At 57.3% G+C, this 27,328-nt stretch overlaps 1 protein-coding gene across 1 annotated transcript in view; it reads left to right on the top strand.

Moving 5' to 3' along the window:
- Positions 1-273: 273 nt before the first annotated feature.
- COL13A1 (collagen type XIII alpha 1 chain) overlaps positions 274-27,328 on the top strand; it is a 138,284-nt gene continuing 111,229 nt past the window's right edge. The window contains exons 1-2 of the mRNA XM_054729344.1: positions 274-567; positions 17,531-17,600. Coding sequence (XP_054585319.1) covers positions 274-567; positions 17,531-17,600 — 364 coding nt within the window. The remainder of the gene's footprint in view (positions 568-17,530; positions 17,601-27,328) is intronic.

Here is a 27,328-nt window from a genome sequence, read left to right as displayed (position 1 = left end):
CCGGTTCCTCTCACTGTCCCGGACTTGGAACACTCTGCGAAGTAACTGTTTCCCACCTGGGCGTCCCCCGAGTGCCGCCGGTGGTGTTTTCTCGGCTTTCCCCCTCCTGCTGCTAATTTTTCCGTCCTCTTTGCCGGGAGCAAAGGAAAGGAACGTTTTCCAGGACACAAGCCCTTTACCCCCGTCCCGCAGCTTGGATCGAGCCTTTGGGGCAGCGGCTCCCGCCCTTATTTATTCTATTTATTTATTTATTGGTTCTCAAGACGCGAGGGGATGGTAGCGGAGCGCGCCCGCAAAGCGGCAGCCGCGGGTGCCCGCGGGCCCGGGGAGCGGGGCGCTCCGGCGACGGTGGCGCTGGCGGTGGCGCCGGCGGAGCGCTGCGCGCGGCTGCCGAGCCCGGGCTCGTGCGGGCTGCTGGCGCTGGCCCTCTGCTCGCTGGGGCTCAGCCTGCTCGCCCACTTTCGGACGGCGGAGCTGCAGGCCCGGGTGCTGCGCCTGGAAGCCGAGTGTGGGGAGCAGCAAATGGAGACGGCTATTTTGGGACGAGTCAACCAACTGCTTGATGAGGTCTGTGCTCTTTGTTGCTGGCTTTTATCCCTCCCCGCGGCGCCCCCTCGCGCAGCTTCCAAACTCTCCATCCGCCGCCGGTGCCCGCGGGCACTTGCCATCCGCGCTGCGCAGTGCGCCCGGGAACTCGGACAGAGTGTCCCAGGGAGGGGTTGGGGGCGGGGACGGATGCTGCCCTGCCAGGGACCCCGAGGACCCGAGGGGCTGACGCGGGCCCCCTCAATCCCGCTTCAGGCAGGCACCCCCTCCGCCCCCCACCCCGCATCGGGGGCTGGGAGCGCCCTGGGCGCGCGGGGCAGGTGGAGGAAGGCAGGGCGCGCAGAGGCAGGCGCTCCGAGGCGGCCAAGCTCCACTTGTCCCACCAGGGTGGGGTGAGAGCCGCCCAGCGCCCACGCCACGGGACTTGTGACCCGTGGTCCCAGGCCGAGGCTCGCTGTCCCCATGGCCCTCCCCATCTATCCCTGGAGGATCAGTACTGCCTTTTTGTGCCAACGGTTCTTTATGATAGAGGGAGGGAGGGAGGCATCCGAGGGGCTGAGGGGGCCACAGGAGGCAGTTCCTGCAGCAGGGGGTGTCCTGGTCCCTGCCGCTGCCCAGACCACTGGGGCCCAGCTGTGGGTCTCCCCGGCTCTGCATGCCCTCTGGTTCCTAAGCTGGGTTTCTCATTCCTACCCTCTGGAATAGTCCCCCAACGTTTTCTGTTGGTGTGTTTCTCTGGGAAAAGGATACTGAGCTTTCTCCCATTCCCAACATGTTCATGAACACAAGTGAAAGCCACAAGCGTCTCTTAGCCAGGGCGATCCTGGGAGTACATAAAACCCACCCTCCCCAGGAAGGAGGGACATGCAGTCTTACTGGTGCCATCAGAGAAAAGGCCGGGCAGTGAGGGCATGAGGCCTGGTGACTATGGGAATCTGGACAGCACAGGGGATCCAGGGCCCGGGGATGAGAGGACCCACAGGTGAGGGTGCAGCAGTCTGGGAAGAGATCCTGGAAGAGGCTGCCGTGGAAGGCTCCATGGGAAAAACTGGGCGGGCCGCTTAGTAAGAAGTGTTGTGGGAAAGTGAGGAGCAGGGCCTCGGTCCAGTAGGTCCTGCTTAGAAGCTGTGCAACCTGGGGCAAATAGCCTAACCCTTCTGAGCTGGCAAAACTGTGGTGGCGATGGCAAACATTAGAGCGCCGCTCGAACTGTAGTGACATCGTATCTATTCTGTAATGATGCACCAGTCTCCTCCAGCCAGGCCCCTCTCAGGTGCCCCTTCCAGGCAGAGGCTGGTACCTGCCCCCTGTCTCCAGGGTGGTCAAGGAGAGGGAGGCCACGTGGCCAGAGCAGAGAGGGTGGCAAGTTTGCCTTTGCTAGTTTACTGGCTCAGCCATGACTGCTGCTATCAGCTCATTCCCATGCGCTGCCAGGCTGTAGGGAATCCAGAGGGCTCGGTCAGACCCCACAGTCCCCTGAACCGGCTGGGACAAGCACGGAGCTCTAGGCTCAGCAATGGAGAGGGTCTGAGGGCAGGTGGGGCTCTCCTGGGTGTCTCTGGGTGCTGGGTGCTGAGGGACAAGCATCAGCCCCTGAGAGTTTTGCTTAGTTCCTCTCACCATGCTCTCCCCTTCCTGGCCCCTCCTGTTGGCCAGGACATGCCCCGGCCCTTTCCCAGAGCCTTGCTTCCTCTGTTTAAGACTTAGCCATGCCAAGTCTCATGCTTTTAAGGTCTTGGGGCTGACAGTGTTATCTTATATGCTGATTCCTCCTCGTGAAACTGCTGCTTCATCTTTACCCCACTGACCTCTAGACCTCTCATCTGCAGAGCACCTGAACTGACCCCATTCCACAGATGGGGAAGCTAAGGCCCAGAGAGGGGCGGCAGGTTACTCAGAGTCACAGGGTGAGATCCAGGACGAGAACCTAGGCCTCCTGACCCTGCTTCCAGTGCACGAGGTCCTGCCACCTTCTCTGTCCATTTCCATCCAGTCATTCAGCAAATGTTTCCTGAGAACCAGCTGTGGGTCAGGCAGTGTGGACACACGCCTGCCTTCCTAAACGCACAGGCAAACAGGACACAAAGGAGAAAGTGTGAAAAGTGCTGTGATAATGGAAGCAGAGGAGGCCTGGGGAATGGATTAACATGCAACAAACCTGATGGCGGGGGCTTCCTGGCAAAGTGATTCTCAAGCAAAGTTTTAAAGGATAAATAGGAGTTTTCCAGGCAAAGGCAATGGGTGTGGGGGCCTTGTTCTTAGGGGCAAAGGGAGGCTGAAAGTCAGCGGAGGGGGCTGCCTTGGGAAACTGAAGAAAGCGCACACTCCGGAGAGCTGGGCGGGTGGCATGGTACAGGGTCTGGCTGGAGAGTGACAGCGGCCTTAGAGACGGATCTATGTAAGAGCAGTGGGGAGCCATGGAAGGGCCTACAGGGGGCCAGTATGGGAACTTAAGGCAGAGCAGAGAGGTCAAACAAGAGGCAAGTGCAGGTTTGAAAGGGCTGTGACCCAGATTGGGGGTGCAAATGGGGTCAGAGAGGGGTGAATGGAAAGGGTGGCTGCAGTGGTGGGGCCTGAGGTCAGGTGCAAAGGGTGTTGGAACCAGAGAGAGAGCTGTCCTGAGGGTGGCAGGGGGGTGGCCTAGTCTGTGTGGAGATGGTCCTGGGTGGGGCCTCAGTCCAGGGGCTCCTGAAGGGGCCCTCTAAGGGTCTCACTGTCTAATATGGTAACCACTGGTCACATGTGACTCATTATAGTTACATTAATTAAAATTAAATCACATTGAAATTGAGTTCCTCAAGCACACTAGCCACATTTCAAATAAGCGCTCAGTAGACACCTGTGGCTAGTGGCTACCAGACTGGACAGCACAGACATGCAACATGTATGTCACGCAGGAAGCTCTGTGTGACCGCTCTGTGGCAGGAGCAGGACACTCTGGGCCCGCAAAGGTGTCCCCAGAGCAACTTGAGGCCCTTCCTCCACGGCAGACCTTTCCTCCCCGGGGTATGTTCTCCCGGGTTGGAGCCAACGGCAAAGGTGAGGAAAGGGTGAGCGGAGGAGACCTGGGACTGGCCAAAACCCCTGGGAGAAGAGGAAAGGCAGAGAAGAGAGGAGCCATGGCCTTTGTGAAGCGGGATCCTGTGGAATGGATGTGCAGGGGGCTCCCGCTCTCACAGGGCACACAGGCCCCCACTGAATACTGGGGCCTAGACCAGGATTCCAGTGGGCTTTGCCACCCCCTGGGCTTGGGTCCCTACTCTAGAAACCCCACGCCCTGCCTCCCTCTGGGGAACCCTGGGAGACTCTCAGGAGATGGCAGATGGGAGAATGCACTTAAAGGTGCCACCAGAGGCCATGCTCAGGGCCACAGGAGCGCTCGCAGGGGGGTCCCGGGGACCTGCGGCAGGCGACCAGCCCTGGAGCAGGTGGGCTGCGCCACTCCCTGAAGGACGGAGGAAGGGCCTTGGGCAGAGTATACAGCCTGTGCAGTGGCCTGGAGGCAGGAATCTAGGGGCACATTCACACCACACACCCCAGTGGGGAAGCAGCATGCTGGGCACAGACCGCATCTGTGAGGCAGGGGGAGGAGGGAGCTGCCAGCCGTGCTGAGGGGACCCAGTAGGCGAGGAGCCTGGAGCAAGTCGAGCCAGAGGCAGCTGTGAGCAGAAGGGCCAGCCTCTGGGAGAGGAGGGTCCGAGCTGGGAGAGGAGGCTGGGGCGGGGGGCCAGCTCATGGGGAGCTGGGAGTGTGGCTTCCAGACCTCAGGCCCCAACTCTTCCCCCGTCAGCTCCGCTCTCCTGGTCTGGGACCCTTAATGAGCACTCCAGCTGCCGTTACTTGACGAGCTTGCTGTGCAGCGAGAACTGGAATGTCCCAAATGGAGGAAATCAGATGTCACCTAGGGCTGGACAGAGGGTGTGCAGTGAAAGAGGAGGGAGTGGAATTTAAAATCTAATCGCCAAATCCATTTGTAGGCCAAGGGGGAGCCAGGGGTGTCAGCAGCCACATTCAAGGTGAATGTTAGGGGACCCCAGGCAGACTCTCTCATCCCTAAATAGAAGAAGAACAACCGTTGTAATAGGAATGTCTCACACTTTTAGGGTCTGTACAGGGGCCCTTTATTGGGTCCTTTCCAGAGGAGGGTTTAGGGAGAGATCAAAGCAGTGGCTGAGATGCTGGGATGAGGGTGGGAACAGGCTCTTAACGGGACAGTGTGTGTGTGTGACACAGTGAGGGGCGTGGTCTGTGAAGATGTGTGGCGATCCTAGCTGCCTCCACCTCCGTGATGAACAGACCTTCGATCCAGGTGCCCTCACATGCAGTAAGGACTCCACTGTGTCAGTCCTGAAACTCCTCCCCCTTCCATGGAGGGAGCAAATGTCTAGTCTTGCGGGTGTAAATAGAGGGAATAGAGCCCCTGCAGTCCACTACTCTTGCCCTACAGGTGAGAACAAAGGTTTGAAGGCTGCAAAACCAGGTATCAGAGACACCGCCTGCCCTGCAGACATCTCTTCTCCTTTTCAGACCACAGTTCACTGTCTAGCCGAGTGACGGCAAAGACACGGCCCCTGTGTGCTCCACTCCGCAGTCCCTGGCCGGCGGCAGACCTTGTTAATCAATCGTAGCGCTTTCCCACTGCACTCACATACTGCCCCAGACTCCTTCCAACACGGTTCCAGGAAGCTACCACCAACCCGTGAGTTGGGTTCAAGAAAGGGCTATTTCGTGACTCTAAATGAGTTTTTTTAAAAAACGCAGAGCAATATTTACTATCGATAAAGCCAGGGGGAGTTCCTAAAGTTTTACAGCTTCTCCAGAGGCCTTAAAGCTAGCTGGTAGCTCCAAGCCAGACTGAGGAGCTCATTACGTCGCCAACCCTCAGGGGAGGTGGTGGGAACAGTCACAGCACCTGCGACCACTCGCCATGGGCCTTCAGCCCCGTTTCCCAGTTTTGCACTCTCAGAAAAATGCCTCTCCCTTGTTCTAGACTGGCCCAGGGCCACTTGGAAAACCTCCCCGAACCATCCAACCCAAACGGGCTCTCTCCCTGCAGAACCTCCTGGCCACGCCAAACAGGGAGCTCAGAGAAGACAGTAGATAAGACATGGCACGTGCTGGCCTCTCTCATCCCGGAACCACAGCAGCCATGACTCCCAGTGAACCGAGATGGGCCCCAGAATCCCTCTCAACACCGTGCACCAGGCTGCCACTCCCGGTCTATTCGGGTCAAGGGCCAAGATAACATGTTATTTGCCATCCATGGCTCAGCCTCACATACATTGTCAGTGTGTCCTCCTCTCTATGGCCTTTGAACATCTTGTCTCTCCATTAGCTCACACACAACCCAGGGGCAGGGACAGGGCTCACTGGTTTCAGGGTCCCTGAGTCTAGGCAGGGACTTGGCACATAGTAGGCAGCCCTCACCAATTAGTTGATGGTTTAAGGTTGCCCTGCTGGGGGCTAGTGAAGCCACCCAGTCAGCTGCCCCCTAAACCCACACCCACACCCCCAGACCCAGCCCTATGCTCAGCATTTGCTGGGGGGATGGTGCCCTGGAGGTGGGTGTTTCGCAGCCACCAGCAGAGGGTGAAAGGATTAACTCCGAAGTCAGGGCCACCACCCCGGTCCTGGCTGGGAGAGTGGGGATGGCTTGGTGTGATGTGTTCCCACCAGACAGAGCAGCTGGGAGCACCCCCTCCCCACCTTCCCACCTCCCCCCACCTCCTACTTTTGAGGGTCAGCAGCTTCACCTCACCTGCCCAGGCTGCCTGGCATGTTTTGGTCGGAGCAGAACATTGAAGTGAGCAAAACCATAGCACTCGATGTCCCGTGGACCGCTGCCACGAACTAGTTGTGCGACCTGAGCTCGGTGTCTTGATCTGTAAAAACGGATGACGACATCTCCTCCCAGGCTTGTTGCAGGGTTAAATGGAATCATTCAATTAATAGCAATGTTACCACTTCCCTCATCATCAAAGGAGATTCGAGGGGGCTCTGCCGTGTCCACAACTTTCATGAATAGCTAATACTTACTGAGCACTGTTTAAGGAGCTTTACCTCTATGAATTCACTTAATTCTCACAACAATCCTATGAAGTGGTTCTATTTTTCCCTTCTTGCAGAAGAGAAAGTGGAGGCCCAGAGAAGTTAAGTAACTTCCTCAAGGTCACACAGCTAGTAAAGAGCAGAGCCAAGCCTTGAACCCAGGCAGTCTGACCCCAGAGCTGGCCTTCTGAGCCACTAGTATAAGGTGTCATACAGCTAAGGCCAGTCACGTAGGCCAGGGGCTGGGCACTGGTTCGGTTCACTTTGGCTCCCAGCACCGAGTCATTTACTGAACTGACGTGGCATCGGGCCCAGGGTGCCATTTGGTGTAGGAACGACACTGGGGTGCCGTCTGTGGTATCAGCCTGGTCTCCAGGTGCTCAGCTTCCCAGGCAGGGTGCACGGCTCCTTGTCTCTTGGACGCTGGGCTGTCCTCTCGGAAGCTTAGCGCCAGACCTGGACCCACCGCCTGGCAGAGCGCAGCCCCCTGTAGCCGTGTTTGCAAAGCCCCGCTCCCAGTTCTGCTTATCCCCCTGCCCTGGCCTTTCTTTCTCCCTCTTCCTTCCTGTGGCCTTACTGTATAAACACGTCTGTCTGTCTGTCTGTCTGTCTGTGTATGCAGCTGACTGAACGGCCCTTTTGAAACAAGATAAAGCTAAAACTTCTATAGTAACTACACTTTTTAAAGTTATTCTTCCCTCCTTCTCGTCATGTTTGCATACCCGCAAAGGCCTGCTCGGAGCCGGGGACAGGCTAGCTGACCCACCATGCTGACCGGCTTCCCAAAACCTTGATAGGAAACCCTGTGGGGAGGGTGTGGGCTTAGGGTGTCCATGTCTGGCAGCCCCTTAGAGAGAGAGAGAGAGCACTTCTGTGAGCCCCAGGCTGGAACATCCGGTGCCATTCTGCCCTCCCAGAAGACGCTTGCTGAGTCCTCCGTAAGTAAAGGAAGTCAGCAGGCTCCTCCAAGGGAAACTGAGGCTGGGGCTGGGAGTGGCTGGGAGGCTGGTTCCCCGGCTCTCCTGGGTGTCACCTGGGCTGCCAGCAAGACCCCAGCCGCAGGCCACACGCCCCGGGTGGTGGGTGACCAAAGGGCGGATGGGGCTGCCAGCAGCAGGGGTTCCTCCGACCTTCAAAGGGCAAGGGCAAGCCCAGCACAAAGGGGCGGAACTGCCTGCCTGGGGGGCTGGGCACAGCCGTCAGGGGGACACTGGGGCCCTGTCTCCCGCCCGGGAGGCTACTGTGGGTTTCCCAGAAAGCCTGCCATGGCTCTAGTCCGCATGGGCTGGGCTCTGCCGCCTCTTCAGCGTGCTTTCCTCTCCTCGCCTCCCCCCACCCCACCCCTCTGCCCCAGCTCACTGGTCTCCTTGATGCCCATGGTCCTGTCTTGGCCTTTCATTTCCCCGGGCGGGCGTTTCCCACTGCAGCAGGCTCTCCCCGTCCACGCCTCCCTCCGGCCAGGAAGCTCACTCTGCCTGTTCGGTAAGATGCCAGAGGGCGGCCTCGCTGCCCCAGGCTGGGGTCCTGCCATCCAAGGCGCTTTGCACCTGCAGTCACCTGTTACTCTGTAGATGCCATCACTGGAGGTTTTCTGTGTCTGACATGCTCTGACAAGGTGGCCAGTAGGGCAGGACCCGAAGGGGGACAAGGATGCAGAAAGGGGGCTGGTTAGAGGGGCATTCGTTGGGGCTTTGCCAGGAACAGCCTTAGTCCACTTCCCTGGGTGAAGGGGGAGACTGGTGGCATGGGCGGTTAGAGGGCGGTCCTGCCACCTCCAGCCTCTCCCCACTCCATAGAAGCGGAGTGTTGGAAGGAAGGGAGCTCTGCCCTGGACTAGGCATCCCCCGCAACGTGTCTGGTTCTCAGGCTTACACCCTCACAGGGATGGGGAGCTCACTACCTTGTGCGGGTGACTGTCCCGTGGTTGGACAGCTCTGGCTGTAATGTCATGTGCATTCTTCCTCTCATCAGAGCGCCAGACCTATCTTTACACCTCCCATCCCAACCCCCCCAGGATGTCTCGAAAGCACCTCAGACTCACCATGTCTAAACTGAACAAGAAATCCAGACCTTCCCAGCACCCCATCATGGGTGACTGCACTGGCCTCCAGCTGCACCCCCTCTAGGCCTGCTGATCGCACCTTCTCATCCCCCCACAGATCTGTCCCCTTCTCTTCATCACTCCTGCCCGGCCCCACCTGAGCTGCCCTGGGCACTCCTGGGCCGTGGCAGGAGCCTCCTAAGTTATCTGCACCCATTCACTCTGTCCTGCCCTTTTCACCACCCACACGGCAGCCAGGGCGATCTTTTAAGAACTCTCATCACCACACTTCTCTGGTTACAACTCCTCAATGACTTCCTGTTGCTCTTAGTGGCCAGGAGCCCTGGCCCTTACCACCCTCTTCAGCCTCATGACTCCCCTCCCCTCACTTTCCGAGTCTCGGAGCACGGACTCCGGAGCCAGGTGGCGGGTTCAAATCCAGCTCTGCTAATCACGGGCTGGTGACAGTGGGCACGTTGATTAACCTCTCAGTACTTTGGGTGGGACCTCTGTAAAAAGGTGGCGATGATGAGAGGACCTCCTTCTTATGGGTGTTGTTTTCAGGATAAAACAAGTAAAAACAAGGGCTTTGAGCAGTACCTGGCATTCCAGGAATAGGATTGTGATTATTGTAATATTTCGATCCCCTGAAAAGAGCCAAGCCTCCCCCCTCCAGCCACCCTGGGTCACAGGCAGACATAGTGGAGGGACTTGGGCTCTGAGCTCGGCTTCCTGGCTCAAATCCTGCCTCTGCCCTTCTTGGCTGGGTGCCTTCATGCACGTTCGTTCACCTCTGTCTGTCTCAGTTTCCTCCGTCATGCCTGGGTGGTTGTGAGTGCTGGGTGAATGAATATATGCCAGGCCCCTGCCTGGTGCATAAGAGCACGTTGCTGGGTTTGGTCTTAGCCATTCCCCTGTACCTGGGCCCCTCACCTGGTTCGTTGCTGCTCATCCTTTACCCCAGCCCAGCTGTCGGGTCCCCGGATGGGCCAGCCTAGTCCATGCCACGGGGCAGGCCCTCGGCACCTCATCCAGCCATAGCTCTGATGACAGTGGTTGCCTCCTGTTGATGTGCGTGGTTTGTAGACTCTTACGCGCCCTCCCTAGAGAGTAAGCTCCATGCGGGCAGCCTGAATGTCTGCTCTGCTCAGGCGGCCTGAACCAGCCCAGTCTGTGTGTTCCCAGCACTTCGCCCGGCCCTGGCCCAGACAGATGCTCAGTGCCCATCTGTGGAAGGGAGGGAAGGAAAGGAGAGGCATTGACTTTCATCCCAGCACTCTCACCCCAGCCCCTCCCCACACCGTTGTAGGGGACCCCTGCTTCATCCTGCCCGTGGCCCAGCGATGACCCCGGACTCCCTGAAACTCTTGAAGTCCTGGGCCCCATGCTAACCCGGCTCCCAGCCACATCCACATAGTTCTAAGTCCAGGTCCTGACTCCCCCGGGGAAGCAGCAGGGCTGTAGGTTAGCGGGAAGGAAGGACTTCCTCCTATGAAGGCTGGAAACCTCATGCAGGGCAGCACCTCCTTTCCCCGACTTTCTGATCTGCAGAGCCTGGGGCCACATCTGTCTGTGGTTCTGGAGAAGCAGGAGGCAGAGGCAATGGCATCCGGAGGACCCTCGGGCCCCTGTTCTTTGGCCCTGGGAGCCTGTGATCAGGCGCCAAGTCCATGGTACAAAGAGAGCAGTGCAGGGAGGGAGAAGACGGTTTCTAAGGCACCCACCCCATGACACGCCCTCCGGGGCCCCAGCACACAGTCCCCCACCCCCGCAAGCAGACCAGGCAAGTCCAGTTCTGGTGGGTGTGGGTTGAGTGTCTAGATTTCCTCCGCTTTGATTTCACCCTGCTGAGCTGCCAGCGCCCCGGGGCACGCAGCCGCGCAGGGGCCTGCTGCCTTAACAAACCCAGTCTGTGGGCCGCGTCTCCTGTGGTCCCTGGGATGAGGCCCACAGAGCCAGCCCTGCACGGCCCGGGCCCTGCCTCTGTGCCTTTGGTCCTCACCGAACTGCCCCCCTCCCCCGCCCCCGTCTCCTTCTCTCCGAATCCTGCTGAAGCCCAGCCCAAAGCGCATGTCCTCCTGGCCCTAGAGGGCAGACCTCAAAGTAAGGAATTTGGTTCGAGTGTGGATCAGGGACACAGACCAGGCCCTGCCCTCCACGGCCGGCTCAGTCTCCAAGGAGGTGCTGGCCCAGGAACAGTGCTGGCGCAGGGTGTTGGAAGGGCTCTAGCAGATGGACCAGGCGCCCACTCCATGCCAGGCACTGTCACCAGACACTTGGCCAGAGCTTTGCCCCGTGTGGTCATTTCACTGGGCAACTCCTCCTTTCAACTCCTAGTCCTCAGGCTCCAAAGGCAGGCCTGTAGGTAGGCCCCACCCACCTTCCCTTCTGCAGGCAGCGGCACCTGGGTTTCCCCAGCGGGGAGGGCAGGGCAGGAAACTACCATCTGTCCACCTGCTCGCAGTGGTGCCTGAGGCCCTACCAGCTCCTGGGGCACCTGGGCGGGGCGGAGGCAGGCCTGGCACCAGCCAGAGAGAAGTGGCCTTCACCTGGCCAGTAAGAACAACACCTGGCACAGCAGGTGCTCACCCTTCTTCACACCTAGAACCTCTTTCTCTTTTCTGACCTCATTTCACTTATCCCTCCAACTGCCCTGGGCAGGCCAGTGGAGAACTAATATTATCCCCAGTTTACAGATGAGGAAACTGAGGTCCAGAGAGGTGATCTCTCTCGCTTCATACACAGTTAGTGGGAGAGCTGGGGCTGGACCCGAGGTCCTGCACTCCCGGCTGTAGCTCAGGCCATGCCCACACTGCCGGTGCCCCATCACATGGGCACCCATCAGAGGTTTTTGCTAACCCTAAACAGAGGCCCATCGCAGCCTCCAGGGGCCAGTGGGTTCTAACAGAAGTCACACACTAATAATATCAAAAATTAAATATTAAATGACATTTCCACCTAAAGCACTTAGCACAGTGCCTGGTATATACTGCTCAGTATGTGTAGCTATTATCTATAATAATAAAAGTGTAATATGCTAATTAGACCTGATGTCCTTCCAGATGAAGCCGGGGCTGCAGCCGCAGGATGGAGGAAGCCGCCGCGGCTGTGAGGGAGGGATCCAGGCAGCCACCGTGGCTGCGAAGGCCTACTCTTGCACGAATTTTGTGCATCGGGCCTCTAATTATCAACATTAGCTCATTTAATAATTTCACATCCCCATTTTACAGATCCTTCATGGGGGAAGTGCTAGGCTGAAGGTCATGGTTATGGAGTGCAGACCTCACCTGGCCTCTGCCTTTGGGGTCCCAACCCCCACACCTGGACCCGCCCTATGTCACAGAGGCCGAGGTTGAACCCGAGCCCTTTAAGAGCCCAAAGCTGAGCATGGGGAGGGAGTGGCCCTAAACCCAAGGCCAGGCTGGAGCTGCATTCTTTGGGGGGAGTGAGTAGCCGCTTGGCATTTTCCCTTTGATACTGATACAGGCATTTTAATAGCTGCAATGACCAGGCGGGTGATGTTTCAGCTGTGGCCACGCGGGGCATTCCGGGAGGCCCTGGCTGCCCGTAGGGGCAAAGCAGGAAGGCTTCTCTGTCCAGAACGGCTGGGGGTCCACCCCAGGGCCTCGGAAAGCTTTCCACCTGCCCCTGAGCCTCAGCCTGGGGGTTTCTCTCTAGGGGTCTCAACTCAGGTGCCCAAGTAGGTGAAGCTGGCCAGGGCGAGGGGACGGTGGTGGCCTGGAGAGCACACGCCCCCCTGAAAGGGGCCGCCATCACTCAGTGGCCCAGTGTTGCCAGGTCCTCCTATTGTACGAGGGATCAGCAATCTGGACCTTTACGCGAGTCTCCTGTTTTGTAAGCAACCAATATGTATTGAGCATTTACATTACGCCAGGCCATGTTCTAGCCCTTGAGGCTATGGCAGTGATTTAAAACAGACCAAAATACCCATGTTCTGGAGGTACTTACTTTCTGGTTGTGGAGGGAGACATTAAGCAAGAAAATTAGACATCAACAACAAGAAAATCCTAAGGAGAAAATAAAACAGGGAGGAGGCATAGTAAGTCTACTGCAGGAGGGCACTGGGGGTGAGGAAGGCCTTATGGAGAGTGAGCCAGGTGGTTAGCTAGAAAGAGGACATCCCAGGCAGAGAGAGCAGCAAGTGCCAAGGCCCTGAGGTAGGAGGAGGAGGCCGGGCATGTGCAGGCACTTCAAGGGGGCCTATGAGGTCACGCTGGCTGCCAGGCTGAGTGGTCTGTGGGGCAAGGGCAGAGGCAGGGGATTCACCAGGAGGTTGTGGCAGCCATCACACCAACGTTGATAAAGCTTGGACCAGAGCGGGTGGGAGTGGTGAGACGGGGTCAGATCCTGGACTTGTGTGGAAGGTAGAGAACAGGAGTTGCTGACTGAATGGGTGTGGAGTGAGAGACCAAGAGGCATCACTGATGATGTCAAGGTTTTGAACAATTGGCAGGCTGCCGGGGCCATTACCTGGGAAGAAGGGATAGCCTATGAGAAGCTCAGATTTGCTGGGCTGATTTGGGGATGCCTGCCCGTGGCGATGTCAGGTGGGCAGCTGGATCAGTGCATCTGGAGGAAGGTCTGGGTCAGAGGTGCCAGGAGCAGCGCATGGCCATGTACATCGCTGTTGAAGCCGTAAGACTAGTGACAGCCCCAAGGAGCAGGGCAGAGGGAAAGTGGTGAGACTGGGCCCTGCGGCTCTCCAACATCGAGAGTCAAGTAGGTAAGAAGGAGCCAGCCCAGGACACTGACAGGAGCAGAGCAGCGTCCTAGGAGCCCAGGGAAGAAGTTGTCAAGGGGAAGGAGGAGTGAGCAGATGCTGAGATGAGGTGGGGGCTGCCCAGTGGGCTTAGCTACGCAGAGGTCACCGGTGGCCACAAGGAGGACCTCTTGGGGGCAGGGAAGGTCAGAGCTGATAGGAGCTGTCCAGGAGGGAGCAGGCGGCTACACTGTCCATCAGGGAGTTTTTCTAGAAAAAAAAAAAAAAAAAAAGCTTGATCAGTGCATCTGGAGGAAGAGAGGACTTTTCTTATCTTTTCTCTTTTTTATGATGGGAGGATCAACAGCGTGCTTGCACAGTGATGTACATCAGGAGTCCTTCTCGAAGGATTGCTTAATCCCACTGAAGCCTGTTTTCGTGAATACTCGTTTATGGGAGCACAGCCTTGCTTGTGTTGCTTTCGAGCTGTCCTTAGCTGCTTCTCGCCTACACAGAGAGCTGAGTGGTTGTGACGGAGACTGCGTGGCTCACAGGGCCTGACATAGTCACTAGCTGGCCCCCTGCAGAAAACGTTTGCTGACGAGTGGTATAAGGGATCCAGCCCCAGGGAGGCAACAGATGGGCCGTGGGAGGGAGACTTGCTGCTGAGATGCCCTGGAGCAGGAGGAGGGGGAGGACCTGCTGAGCAGGTAGGGGGTTGGCCTTATCTGGGAGCACAGGCAGACAGGCAAGAGGAGAGAAGGGGGTGTGCCCGCACAGGTGCAGCTGGGCGGGTGTGCGTGGTGGTGGGACCTCTGGGAGGCCTCTTCCGGCGGCTTCTGTTTTCGCCAGGTGACAGCGTGTTGGGGTTGGGGAGAGAAGGTGTGAGAACAACTAGGACAGGAAGATGAGGAACTAGCGCATCACAACAGGCTCGCTGGGCTTTGCTCTGAGAAAATGATCCCGATTAAAGTGAAGCCAGTCACCACGGTCGTGCACTCTCCTGGCTTCCTTCTGCTGCGTGGGTACCAGCGTGGGGTGCGTGGAAACGTCCAGTCCACCAGGTGTGTGGCTTAGCCAGGAGAACGTGCTAAAGGGAAGGGTGTGCTGGCAGCCGGGCTGTAGGCAGGAGAGGGTTTGTAATCCCTGACACTGAGCCAGGAGGGACGTGAAATGTGGTGGGTGAAGGACAGTGAAGAGGTGCCCGCAGGCGGGAGGGAGCCCGGGGTGGAGGCGCTGGAAGGAGTGAGCTGCAGAGAGGGGCAGTGGGCGGGTTTGAAGCCTGGGCTCTGGAAGGGGTGTGGCGATGTTGGGATTTAATACTTTTCAAAAGTAAACACTGCGCAGGCCAAGAAAACCCACCCACACCCTGACTGCAGCCAGTTTCCCATCTCTGTCAGATGTGTCCTTCCCCTCTTTTTTTCTTAGATATTTTTATTGATTTCAGAGAGGAAGGGAGAGGGAGAAAGAGAAACATCAATGATGAGAGACAATCATTGACTGGCTGCCTCTTGCACACTCCACACTGGGGATCGAGCCCACAACCCAGGCATGTGCCCTGACCGGGAATGGAACCGTGACCTCCTGGTTCATAGGTCAACGTTCAACCACTGAGCCACACCGGTTGGGCTGTCTCCTTCCCTCTCGATGGTGTCCCTGGCTCCCGATCCGCCTTTCTATCCCAGGCCTCTCTCCGGAGCTCCAGAACCACACAGCCCTGCCCACCTGGACTCCTCCACAGGGCAGCCCTCCAGCTCAGCTTGTCATCTTCCCACAAGCCGGCTTTTGCCCCTGTCCTGTCCCCATGGGGGCATCTAGGCAGCCATGGCAGAGCCTGGTCCTACCCTCTCCCCACCAGGTCCATCTGTGCCCTGTGCATTCTTCCCCCTGCACATCCTTCCCCCTCTCTCCATCCTGCCATGCCACACCGCAGACCCCGGTGTCTCTCGGTCGCATGATGACTGTGACAGCCTCCAGAGAGGACCCTCAGCCTCCAGCCTTCTCTCCGGCTCCATCTCCAGGGCCCAGCCCGCGCTTGGCCTCTTGCTGCTGTTGAGTGAGTGACAACCCTAGTGGTTGCAACCTGTAGCCAGAACGCTGCACACTCAGCTGGCTTTGGCTTGTCAGTCACTGAATGGCCTTGTCACTTAGCAGACTTCTGTCACACACCTACTGTGTGCCAGGAACCGCCACCAATAAGTCTTCAAGAGCCCAAGGTCATTGGTGGGAAGGGAAGTCGATAGGTGGGGTCCCAATGGGACGTGGCTTTGGTGAGCTGAACTCAGGGCTGGGCATCATGGGGCCTTTCACCAGACTTTGTCCTGGGAGGGCACTTGTCTTCCCAGTGGCCACGCTGTGCCCACCTGTGGCCGAGCCTCACCATCCACCCACAACATTAGTGCACCAGTCTCCCTTTCTGAGTGAGGGGCTCCCCTTTGAGACTTCCTCCCTCCCTCCCCTTCCTGTCTTTCTCCCCCCTGACCCCTTCCTCCCTCAGCGTCCTCACCCTCCCTGTCGCTGTGCTCCCTCTCCCAGGGGCATCGGTGCGCACCTTTCTCCAGCAGGGTGGCGTGGACTTTGCACCAAAAAGCCTGAGTTCTTGCCCCAGATCCATCACGTACTAGCTGTGTGACCTTCAACAAGTCACTCAGCCTCTCTGAGCCTCCATTTCCTTAAGGGAAAAATGAGTTCGCTGTTAAATTTGTTAGATTGTGAAAAATAGATGTGATTCTCTGTATAAAGCACCCAGCTCAGTGCCAATATCGATCGGGGCTGAGCAGACATGAGTTTGCTGTGAATCACCATGGAGCTTTCCCGACCTTCCCTCTCCACCACCAACCAGAGGTGACGCCTCATCCCACTACACCTCCCACTCGACCTTTCTTTATGTCCTGCCTGGCCCACCCCGAGTGGCAGACTACATAGTAGTTAAGTGCTGGAGAGCTGCTGGTGGGGGCCAGCTGGCACCCTAACTGGTCCACATGTCAGGGACTACTGGACGCTGTCAATCAGAACCAGTCACCGTGCAGGCCCCATGCGGCCAGGTCTCCCAGTTTTTCCAGAGAAATTAGAAATGCAGATGTGCATGTAAAATCAACCTCTTCAAAATATTGGCAACAGATTCAATGAAAAAAATATCTGTGGGAACCAATTAAAATACATCTAAGGGCCAATTTGGCTCCGGGGCTACCAGCTTCTAACTGCTGCACTGGCTTCGGAGAGTGTGGGTTCAAATCCCAGCCTCGCTCCTCCCCTGACCTTGGCCAGGTGACAGTCTGCCGTCTGTGCTTCAGGCTCCTCGCCTGTAACATGAGTGCAACAATAGCTGACATGGATTGAGGGCTTTTCTTTCTATACGTCGTCGGCCTTTTCTATCCTCTCAGTAACCCGGTGAGGTAGGGACTGTTAGCAGCTCACGGCCCGAGGGCTGTGCCTGGACCCAGGCAGTCTGGCCCGGAGGCATGCCTGTCAACCTCTGTGCGTGCGGCCCCTGCCCAGGGTGGTTGTGAGGGCTGAGGCGCTCAAGCGCACCACGCTGACAGCGTGAGCACCCCAGGCACCCGTGCTCCTGGGCGTGTGCGCGTGTGTGTGTCCGTTTACCACCAGGGGAATGGCAGCTCCTTGTGGGCAGGAGGTGTCCCACTCTACTTGTCGCCACCTCTTTGGGGCCTTCCAGGTTAGCTCAGTGATTTGCAAGCTGGCGAGGGAGAGGTTTGATGGAGGGCAGAGGACCTGCCCAGCCTCCAACCCACCACTCCTGCCAGGGCCTAGCTTGGGAGGGACACAAGAAGAACAAGTCCCTGTCCCTGCCCCGGATCCAACAGGAGCCCAGACTAGCCAGGAGCCAAGCAGCAGAGAGCCGAGAGAAGCAGGCCCTGGTGCCCGTGAGGGAGCGGTGCAGGAAGGCCACAGCCGGTTTACAGGGTCCTGTGATCGGGGCCGATTTCTTTAAGAGCACTCCGAAGACGGCAGACACTGAAATTAGCTAGACGGGACCTTTCCGTCTGCTTCTTATTACCCAGACGTCCGGTGGCCGGTCTTTGATCCAGGAACAGCCCTCCTGCCAGCCCCCAGGGGCCCCTCCCCCACACCCCCACCGCGCCAGCCCACAGACAACTCCCAGGGCTTGGCCATCGGGACTCCCAGTGACTCCTCTCCTCTGTCTTCCTGTGCAGAGATGGAAGCTCCACTCCCGGAGGCGCCGAGAAGCCCCCAAGACGTCTCCAGGGTGTCACTGCCCTCCAGGTAAGGAGCCTGCGAACGGCGGCGAGGACAGGGACACACACCAGAGGCCCCCTCGGTGGTTGTGCTCTGGCCACACCCTGCTCGGGGCATCACTTTCCATTTGAAAGATGGAATGGCAATATCTGTGGTATTGCCTTTCCTCTACTCGTTGATCGGCCCACCCATCCCCTATCCATCATTCATTCATTCAAGCATTCATTCATTCATTCATGGACGCTTCTATGGCCCTTCACTATATGCACCAAGTTGTGAAATCAGACAAGATAATGGGTACGACTGCATTTTGCAAACTCTGAAGGGCTATGCAGCATTGAAGGGAAGAGAAGCCCAAGCGGGCAGGGACCAGGCTCATCACGGTCACTATTACGCCTCCAACTCCTGACACATAGTAGGCGTACAAAAGTGTTTGTTACCGGAATGAGTGAAGTGCCCCGATTGTAAGACGTCCCTGCCCTCGCGCGCGGGCTTAGGGCGCTTCGTGCTGTGTGGTATGGAGGCGACCTGCACAAACGCACCCGTGCAAACTGCTCAAGGTCAAGGCGAAGGGGCACAACTGAGTTAACCAGGCCAATCTGGATTCAGATTCTGCTCCTGCATTTACTAGCCCTGTGTGGGCAGGTCACCTCCGAGGGCACCTCTGCTAGTGTGTGTTCCTCTGCATAGAGCGACCCGCTCCTCGCCGCGCCTGTTCATCTGGTCACAGCGATGTACCGATGTACCGAGCCCCTGCTCTGGGCTGAGCGCCATGCTGTGTGTTGGGTTCCGTTTCATTGCAAACAGTTAATCGTAACGATAAATTAGTTCATCTGGACTTCTCTAGGTTGCTGACCACTATTATTAAGCCATGAGAATGACAGATGAGCAAGTTTCATTGTTCCCATGGTAACTGGAATGGGCTGTACTTTTAGGGGGATGAGGAAGAAAGTTCCAAAAAAGGGTTGGGGGAGAAAATATGTCATCACAGGGGCCTTCCAGATTGGCTCAGTGATTTGCAAGCTGGTGAAGACAAGGTTTGATGGAGGGCAGAGGACCTGCGCAGCCCCCAACCCACCACTCCACTCCGGACCTCTGCCAGCTCAGAGGGTGGCCCCTCGATGCCACCGTGGGCAGGTGGCATTGGCAGGACACTAACTGAGCTCTCTGGCAGGCCCTCCATGGACAGAGGGGCCGAGGGGCCCCAGTGGCCCTCACCCCTGGTCCCCAAGCCAGGGGAGAGAGGCCAGCATGTATTGAGCATATGGGAAGTGAAGGGGCAGCATTTGCTGGAGCATGAGTGGGCCGAGGTGGGAGTCACAGTGCAGGGGGGCTGCCACAGGAGATGGTGGCATCGTGATGCGACTCAGCTGGCCCCCGTCAGAAGAGGGTCATCTGGGTTAATTAAAAGGGTGTCCAGAAGCCCTGGGAAGCTCCCTCCCTCCCTCAGGGCGCAGGAGATTGAGCCCTGGGACCTGGGAAAGCTTTGGGGAGACGAATGCCAAGATTAATGAGATGAGATGAAGGCAAGGCTGGGGCGGCAGGCCGGGCAGGGCGGCTGTGGGTAGCATCAGGGTTTCGAGGGCAGCCCGCGTTTCAAATCTTCGTGTCTGTCGTCTCTGTAACTCTGGTCAATTGCAGTTGGTCTTTTTGCTCAGAGTATAGGATGTTGGGGAGGGGCAGGAGGTTTGGAGCCATGAAGACGCGGGTTTGCATTTCAGCTGTACGTTTATCGGCTGTGTGGCTTTCAGGGAACGGTTTACCCTCTCTCTGCTTTGGTTGGCTCCTGTGGAAAATGGGGATAAAACCCATCTTGCAGGTATATGGTGTCGATTCAGGGAGATAATGGTGGGAAGTATTTAGCACCTTTCCTGACTCCTACTAAGCACAATTATTGTCCCCCTCAATCCCTCTGGCACTTTAAAGATGCTCAGAAATCCCTCTGAAGCACCACATCCTGATGCTGGGGGCAAGGTGGGCTGCACATCTGTGGCAAGACAGAGGCTTACCCTTCTCTCCTCCCTGCCTGATTGGGCTTCCCATGCCCTGCCCATGTCGGGGTGGGTGCCTAACCAACAGACATCCATTTTGTGCTTGGGAGAGTCTGGCTCTGGTGGTCCCGGGAGGCTGGGAGCTGGGGACGATGTGGTAGGAGGGGGAAGGATTTGGAAGAAGAGAGTTTGTGTGGGACCCAGGGCTCTTGGGTGGGGAGGAGAAAGCCGAGAGGCAGCAGGGGCAGCTCAGAGGTGGTGGGGAGGAGGGGTGAAGGGACACAGCGGGGGGCGGGGGGGGAGGGCTTGATGCAGGTCCTCTGTGGGAGGGGCCACCAGCAGGGGATGAGGTGGCCAGGAGATGGGAGGAGAGAGAGCAGGGGGTTCCGGAAGGGGTGTCCAGGGTGTTAGAGAATTCCCCAGAGGCAGTTTGGCCTGAAGTACAGACCAGAACCAGGCAGTTAACACCCAGGCATTTAAGACAAGACCCCAAATTGAGGCAAAAGAGGAAGGATCGAAGTTCCGGAAGGGCTGCCCAGGCGCTCAGACAATAGAGCCCCGGAGTAAATGCATCTGCTAGGATGGGCAGGTCCTGCCGCGTCCCTGGACCTGCCCCCTCTGCCCAACCCGGGGCTTCTCACCCACTGAAGCCTACGGGCATGCGGCTGCCGACCTGCTATGAGAAATAGCCGTTGCCACTGCCCCTAACTGAGCACCCACTGCGTGCTGGGCGCAGTACCGAGCACTCCTCCAAGCCGGCAGAGTGGAGTTCTGGCATCCTGAAATGTTTGCAAATCCCCAAACTCCGGGTAAAACACCACTCTCACCCGTGCACCTAAAGCCTGCCCCTCTGAGTATTTCCTTAGTCGGGGTCAGTGTGTAACCACTTTAGAGCGCCTGATACTTACAGAAGGACGCAGGCAACTGTAAGTGCCACAGTCAGAGTCAAAGCGTCATTCCTTTTGTCTTGCCAGCATCTCATATTGTGCCCCATGCCTAGTAGATGCTCAAGGAATGTTCCATAACCGATCAGGACCCATCCCTGGGTGATTGGATTCTTTCTGGTGTTCTCCATCTCCCCTCCGGTTGGGTTCCGATGCCTCGCCCACTTGGAGACTGCACTGAGTCTTGCCTGAGGCTGAAATCACAGCTGCTGGGACACAGCAAATAAACACACACTCTTCCTGCCCACTGCGGCCACCGAGATTGGAGCCGGGAGCCCCAAGCCCATGCCTGCCCCGGTTTGCCTCTGAGACCCGCTGGGCTGAGGTGGGAGTCTGTGGTGGGTGTGTTCTTCCTTGTGGCAGCCTTGGGCCCTGGGTGGCATCCAAAGGGCTTGGGACACATAATCGTGGGCAGAAAACCCACCTCCTTCCCTTCCTACTCTGACCTTGCCAGCATCCTCCCAGGATCCTCCCTGTCCCAAAATAGCCCCGTACTGGCTGAAATCTGGCTGTATCCTGCTCCTGGCTGCATGCACTGCTCCAGGGGATGATGGGCCTGGAGGCCTGGAGGCCTGGAGGCCGGGACGGGATGCCAAAGGTCGGGCCTCGTTAGGAGGGTCACCGCTGCCAGAAGTTCAGAGGAATAGGTGTGGGCCGTTTGCAAAGCATATGGCCTGGCGGGACAGAAGGGCGTTGGGAACAGATACACAGACCGTGGGACTTCCTAGGCCACTTGAAAGGAACACAAAGATCAGGGAAACGCTCCCATTCTCTCTCCCTGTTCTCAGTAACAGAGGAGGAGCAGGACAATGGAGGCTCCAGGCAGCAAGGAAGCGGCCACTTCAGGGCCGCCACGCTGGGGCTGGGAGGGGCCGGCAGTGTGAGGGATGCTACGTGGTACACAGGGAGGGAGCCAGGACCAGCTGAGCTGCGGGAGCGGGTTCCTCCGCTGTCTGGGCTTCATCCTAAGGGGAGGACTAGGTCAGTGTCAGGCACTGACCACCAGGCCAAGAGGTTGGACGACCATAGTGGGGGAGGGGTGACCTGGTCAGGCCTGTGCACAGTGCCTTTGCCAGGCTGGTGGGAGAGGCCATGGCCATGATTTAGGGTATGCTAATGAGGGATATGCTAATGAGAGGTGCAGATGAAGTGCCAGGGATTCCAGAGGCGCTTGGCCCTCTGGGAAAATGTCCCTGAGGAGGTGGCACTGGAGGCTGGAGATAAGGAACAGGGAAGCAGGTGGGGGCATAGACACAGCTCCCACCACAATTCGAGACCCCAAATACAGGACTCCAACCAGGGAGGAGGGAGGTCCCTTCCTTGCAGGCTGGAAGACACTGGTCCAGGGAAGGGGGGTGGCCCTGCCATCGTCGCCAGGTGGCTTCCGTCTCTGGGCTCCTGTCACTGTTTCATTCTCACCGTCCTCGAAGGAAAACAACCTGTCACGCATCACTTCTGCTCATATCCCACGGCCAGCACTTAGTCACATGGTCCCCCCAGATCCCAGGGAGCCAGGAGGTGTTTTTTGCTGGGGGGCCCCATGTCTAGGTGCAACTTAGTTCCTCTGGGAAGTGGGAGAACAGAGACCTAGGGACAGCTCACAATCTGTATAGGGGCCCTCCCGGTGCGGCACCGGCGCGGACAAGGCTCTGGGAGTGAGAAAGGGCAGGTCTACCTGGGGCGGGCGAGCAGTGAAGGGCACAGAAGCCGTGATGGGAAAGCAGGGTGGGAAAGGCAGCCCAGGGCCGGGCCGAGGAGTTCCGCCTCAGCGCCCTCCATTCAAAGGGAGGCAAAGGCTTTCGCCCTGAGCATGCTTGGTTGGTAATGGCTGCCCGGAGGGCTGTGCTGAGTTGGATTCTGAGGCGCAACCACTGAATGATTTGCGCTGCGAATGCCTGTGCCCTGGGCAGCGATGCCTGTGTCCTGGCTTTGTCACCCCGCAGGAGGTGATGTTGCATCACAGAAGGTTTGGGGAATAGGGATGGGACCCGGTCCGATTTGTATTCTGGAGCCAGAACTAGCAGTGATGTGGACAGTGGCTTGGAGAGGCGAAAGGCCCTTGCAGCAACAAAAACGTCTGCGATTCCGTGAACAGGGCTCTATTTTCTCATGTGTTTCCATTTACGTTCGCGCGGGAACTGCCTCTCGGGGCTCGGTTATTTTCCGTAGGTGGTGAGAGCTGGTGTCCGCACGTCCTGAAGCCCTGCCTTTGTCTAGCCTTGCCCTGTTTGCCCTGGCACCCGTTTTTGCCCCCAGCAGCCTCATTGCCTTTACATGGGCAGGGCCCGTGGCCAGAGCTTCTGTCCCCAGCTGGGCCCCTCCCGCCTCCCCTGGGCTCAGCGGAGCAGAGCCACAGCCCCCGCCCCCCTTCTTTGTGGTTCTCCTTATTTCAGACTCAGCTAACCCAGAAAAGGGAGACTGCAGAACAAAGTGTCCCTGGTGCCACTAATAAAGAAAAAGATTGCAGAGCTGATGGCTGTTGTAGGGAGCACATTTAATCCAAAGAAAGACTGTTTTCAGGTGCCTCAGAAACTCTACGTGCAAATAATCGTTGGGGTAATTCTGAGTCGTTCCTGGCTGCTCCTTAATGTGCATCCAGCCTGGAAGAGACCCTCCCATGCAATGCCGGCTCACCCTTGTTTTGCTTCAGCCAGAGGGATGGGCTTTCCCGTGCTGTGTCAGCTTCATTCCCCCTCTCCCACCCCACCGCCTCCTCCTGACTCTGCAGTCCTGTCTCATGGCCCATCTGACCTCCCAGACACCCAGGCACCAGCCCATCAGTGCCTCCTTCTCCCTCACCCACTGCACCCCATCAGCTGCTGGGTCCTGTCGATTCCACTCCTCTGCTCAAGAGCCATCCATGACTCCCTAGTGTTCATACACCCCCACCCAATCATCAGCCCATGTTTGTCTCTCTAGTCCAGTCTGTGGCGAGTCTCCCACTATGTTGTACTCCTTTTCTCCCAGTAAAATTGGCCTACTCACCTGCCCTGGCCACACACGGATGTGTCACCTGTCACAGTCGCTCATGCTGTTCTGATATCTGTGTTCTCTGTTTCACACCTTCCCCTCCCCCCCGCGCCCCCACAAGGCCTACTACAGCATCCCTGCAGCTCTTCGCCCTCCTCTCCTCCCACAGCCTTTTCCAGTCGTTCTGCAGTCTGGTTACTATGCTAACAGAATGCCTCGTGTGTGCTCAATGCATAATCCAGGCAAAACCACCTACTGGGACAAGTAATTTGTCTTCAAATGAGAAGTGAAAACAGACCAAAACGTGTACACCTGCAAAGGTTTCTCCCTGGCCACGATCATAAACCATTTGATTTCAATTCTGCAGGCGCTTGACAGCAAAGCTCAGAATGAGGCTCTTACAGAGAGGAGCTTTTGTGCGTTTCCAGCCGGGAAGAACCTTCTCCACCTACAAACCACACCGGGCAGCCTCACAGGCCGCCCACCCTCAAAGCGCACGCGCTGAAGCCAGCGTCTGCCTCCCACACCTGACCCTTTCCCAGCATTCCCTGTCCTGGGGGATGGCACCATCACCACATGGGCCCAGCACTGGGCTGGAACCTGGGCGTCTGCCCGGACGCCGCCTTTGTCCTCATGTCCCATCAATCACCCAGCCCCACTGATCCCACTGCGCCGATTCCCTCCATCTCCACCGCCGTCACTCCTGTTCAGGCTGCCACCATCCCCCACCTTATTCACATCAGCAGCCCCTGTCGGGCCTCCCACAGTCCCTTCTTCATCAGGTGGCCTTTTAAAAATTAATGCATAACCCTAGTTAAAACATGTCAGCGCTTTCCATCACACTTAGGATAAAGTTCAACTCCCTAATGTGGCCTGCTGCCCCTTCAGGCCTCCCCGGCCGGGTATGATCCCTTCTGCGTGCAGAGTGACACCTGTGGTGCCTAGTGATGCCTGTGGTACCTGGTGACGCCTGTGATGCCTGGTGATGCCTGTGATGCCTGGTGACGCCTGTGGTACCTGGTGACGCCTGTGGTACCTGGTGACGCCTGTGATGCCTGGTGATGCCTGTGATGCCTGGTGATGCCTGTGATGCTTGGTGATGCCTGTGGTACCTGGTGACGCCTGTGATGCTTGGTGATGCCTGTGATGCCTGGTGATGCCTGTGGTACCTGGTGACGCCTGTGATGCCTGGTGACGCCTGTGATGCCTGGTGACGCCTGTGATGCCTGGTGACACCTGTGGTACCTGGTGATGCCTGTGATGCTTGGTGATGCCTGTGATGCCTGATGATGCCTGTGATGCCTGGTGACGCCTGTGATGCCTGGTGATGCCTGTGATGCCTGGTGACGCCTGTGATGCCTGGTGACGCCTGTGGTACCTGGTGATGCCTGTGATGCTTGGTGATGCCTGTGATGCCTGGTGATGCCTGTGATGCTTGGTGATGCCTGTGGTACCTGGTGACGCCTGTGATGCTTGGTGATGCCTGTGATGCCTGGTGATGCCTGTGATGCCTGGTGATGCCTGTGGTGCCTGGTGACGCCTGTGATGCCTGGTGACGCCTGTGATGCTTGGTGACGCCTGTGATGCTTGGTGATACCTGTGGTACCTGGTGATGCCTGTGATGCCTGGTGACGCCTGTGATGCTTGGTGATGCCTGTGATGCCTGGTGATGCCTGTGATGCCTGGTGATGCCTGTGATGCCTGGTGATGCCTGTGATGCTTGGTGATGCCTGTGGTACCTGGTGACGCCTGTGATGCCTGGTGACGCCTGTGATGCCTGATGATGCTTGTGATGCTTGGTGACGCCTGTGATGCTTGGTGACGCCTGTGATGCCTGGTGATGCCTGTGATGCCTGGTGATGCCTGTGATGCCTGGTGATGCCTGTGATGCCTGGTGACGCCTGTGATGCCTGGTGATGCCTGTGGTACCTGGTGACGCCTGTGATGCCTGGTGACGCCTGTGATGCCTGGTGATGCCTGTGGTACCTGGTGATGCCTGTGATGCCTGGTGACGCCTGTGATGCCTGGTGACACCTGTGGTACCTGGTGACGCCTGTGATGCCTGGTGATGCCTGTGATGCTTGGTGATGCCTGTGATGCCTGGTGATGCCTGTGATGCCTGGTGATGCCTGTGATGCTTGGTGATGCCTGTGATGCCTGGTGATGCCTGTGATGCCTGGTGACGCCTGTGATGCCTGGTGACACCTGTGGTACCTGGTGATGCCTGTGATGCTTGGTGATGCCTGTGATGCCTGGTGATGCCTGTGATGCCTGGTGACGCCTGTGATGCCTGGTGACACCTGTGGTACCTGGTGATGCCTGTGATGCTTGGTGATGCCTGTGATGCTTGGTGATGCCTGTGATGCCTGGTGATGCCTGTGATGCTTGCTGACGCCTGTGATGCTTGGTGATGCCTGTGGTACCTGGTGACGCCTGTGTGCTGGTGACGGTATTTGGAGCAGAGAGGCTGTAGAGGAGGGAACCACAGACAGACCGGTGTGGGGATGGTGTGCTCTGAAAATCAGATAGCCAGTCAGAAGCTCGGACACTGGCCTCCAAATGAAGGCATGTCCTGTGGCCTCTGTGGTCCTATTTCAGGCATCCTGCTTCCCCAGCGGACCCTGGACATAAGGAAACACCCAGCCCTTGTGGGGAGGGGTCGGGAGGCAGTGTGAGCAGGGCTGCAGAGACCACAGCTGCCCCCAGACGCCCCCCCCCCCGCCCCCGCCCTGGAAGGGCCTCTTCCTCAAGGCCCTCCGCTCCCCACTTCACAGCCTCCTGGGGAATTCTCTCAAGTTAATAATTTCTTCCCGTTTCCTCCTGAAAGCACTTCCAGATCCCCAGCCTCCTGGACGCTGCTGATAATGTGTTTCTCCTAGATCGGTGCTGATAAGGCCCGCCCGGGTGGTCACTGGGATTTGTAGAGAAATAAAAATAAGGAAACGGAGGGTTCCGGAAAGGCAGAGTGCTGGGGCCAGAAGCCCCAGACTGGGAACCGGTCCCAGGCCCCGAGGACTCTGAGCAGGGCACTGTCCTCTCTCAGGGCCTCTGTTTTCTCACGTGTAAGGAGAATAGACTTTAAAGAGTGATGTGGACGTCTCTGGGAAAGAGTGGGATGGCCCCCAGCAAATCCCCTCCTTGGCACACACTCACGTGCACGAGGAGAAGCGTGTTCACCGTGGCTCTGTGTGTTACCAAGAAAAGGAAAGAAAACCTAAATACCTGCCAGTGGAAGAGTGGAGACATGTGAACATTAAATCGAGGTACTTCCCTCAATGAAATGCCGTACATCATCGTCACAGATGAACTGGACCTCAGACCAAGCTATACTATGGGTGAATCTCATCCTATGGGGAGAAAAGGGCAAATGACAATTTTTACAATACAATTAATATATATAACATTAGAAACACATAAAACAACATGACACATTTTCAGGAAATATATGCAAAAGCAATAAGTATATGAAGAAATGCATGGGAGTGATAAACATCAGATTCAGTGGGGAACAGGGATGAGGTAGAGATTGGGGTCCCTGAGGGGTTGTCTGTATTGCTATTAAGCTGGATGATGGGTATGCCAAGTTGCCAAGTTCATCTTTTTTATCCTCATCTGAGGATATGTCTTATTGGTTTCAGAGAGAGAGAGAGAGAGAGAGAGAGAGAGAGAGAGAGAGAGAGAGAGAGAGAGAGAGAGAGAAACATCTATCGATTGCCTCCTGTACATACTCTGACCAGGGATTAAACCTACAACCTTTTGGTGTATGGGATGACACTCCAACCAACTGAACCACCCAGCTAGGGCCATTATATTTTTTGTAACGACTGTATTGAGATATAATCTCATGTAC

The sequence above is a fragment of the Eptesicus fuscus genome, chromosome 17, assembly GCF_027574615.1.
Source record: "Eptesicus fuscus isolate TK198812 chromosome 17, DD_ASM_mEF_20220401, whole genome shotgun sequence".
Taxonomy (NCBI): Eukaryota; Metazoa; Chordata; class Mammalia; order Chiroptera; family Vespertilionidae; genus Eptesicus; species Eptesicus fuscus.
The sequence above is the reverse complement of the archived record's forward strand: the minus strand, read 5'-3'. Positions and strand labels throughout refer to the sequence as shown.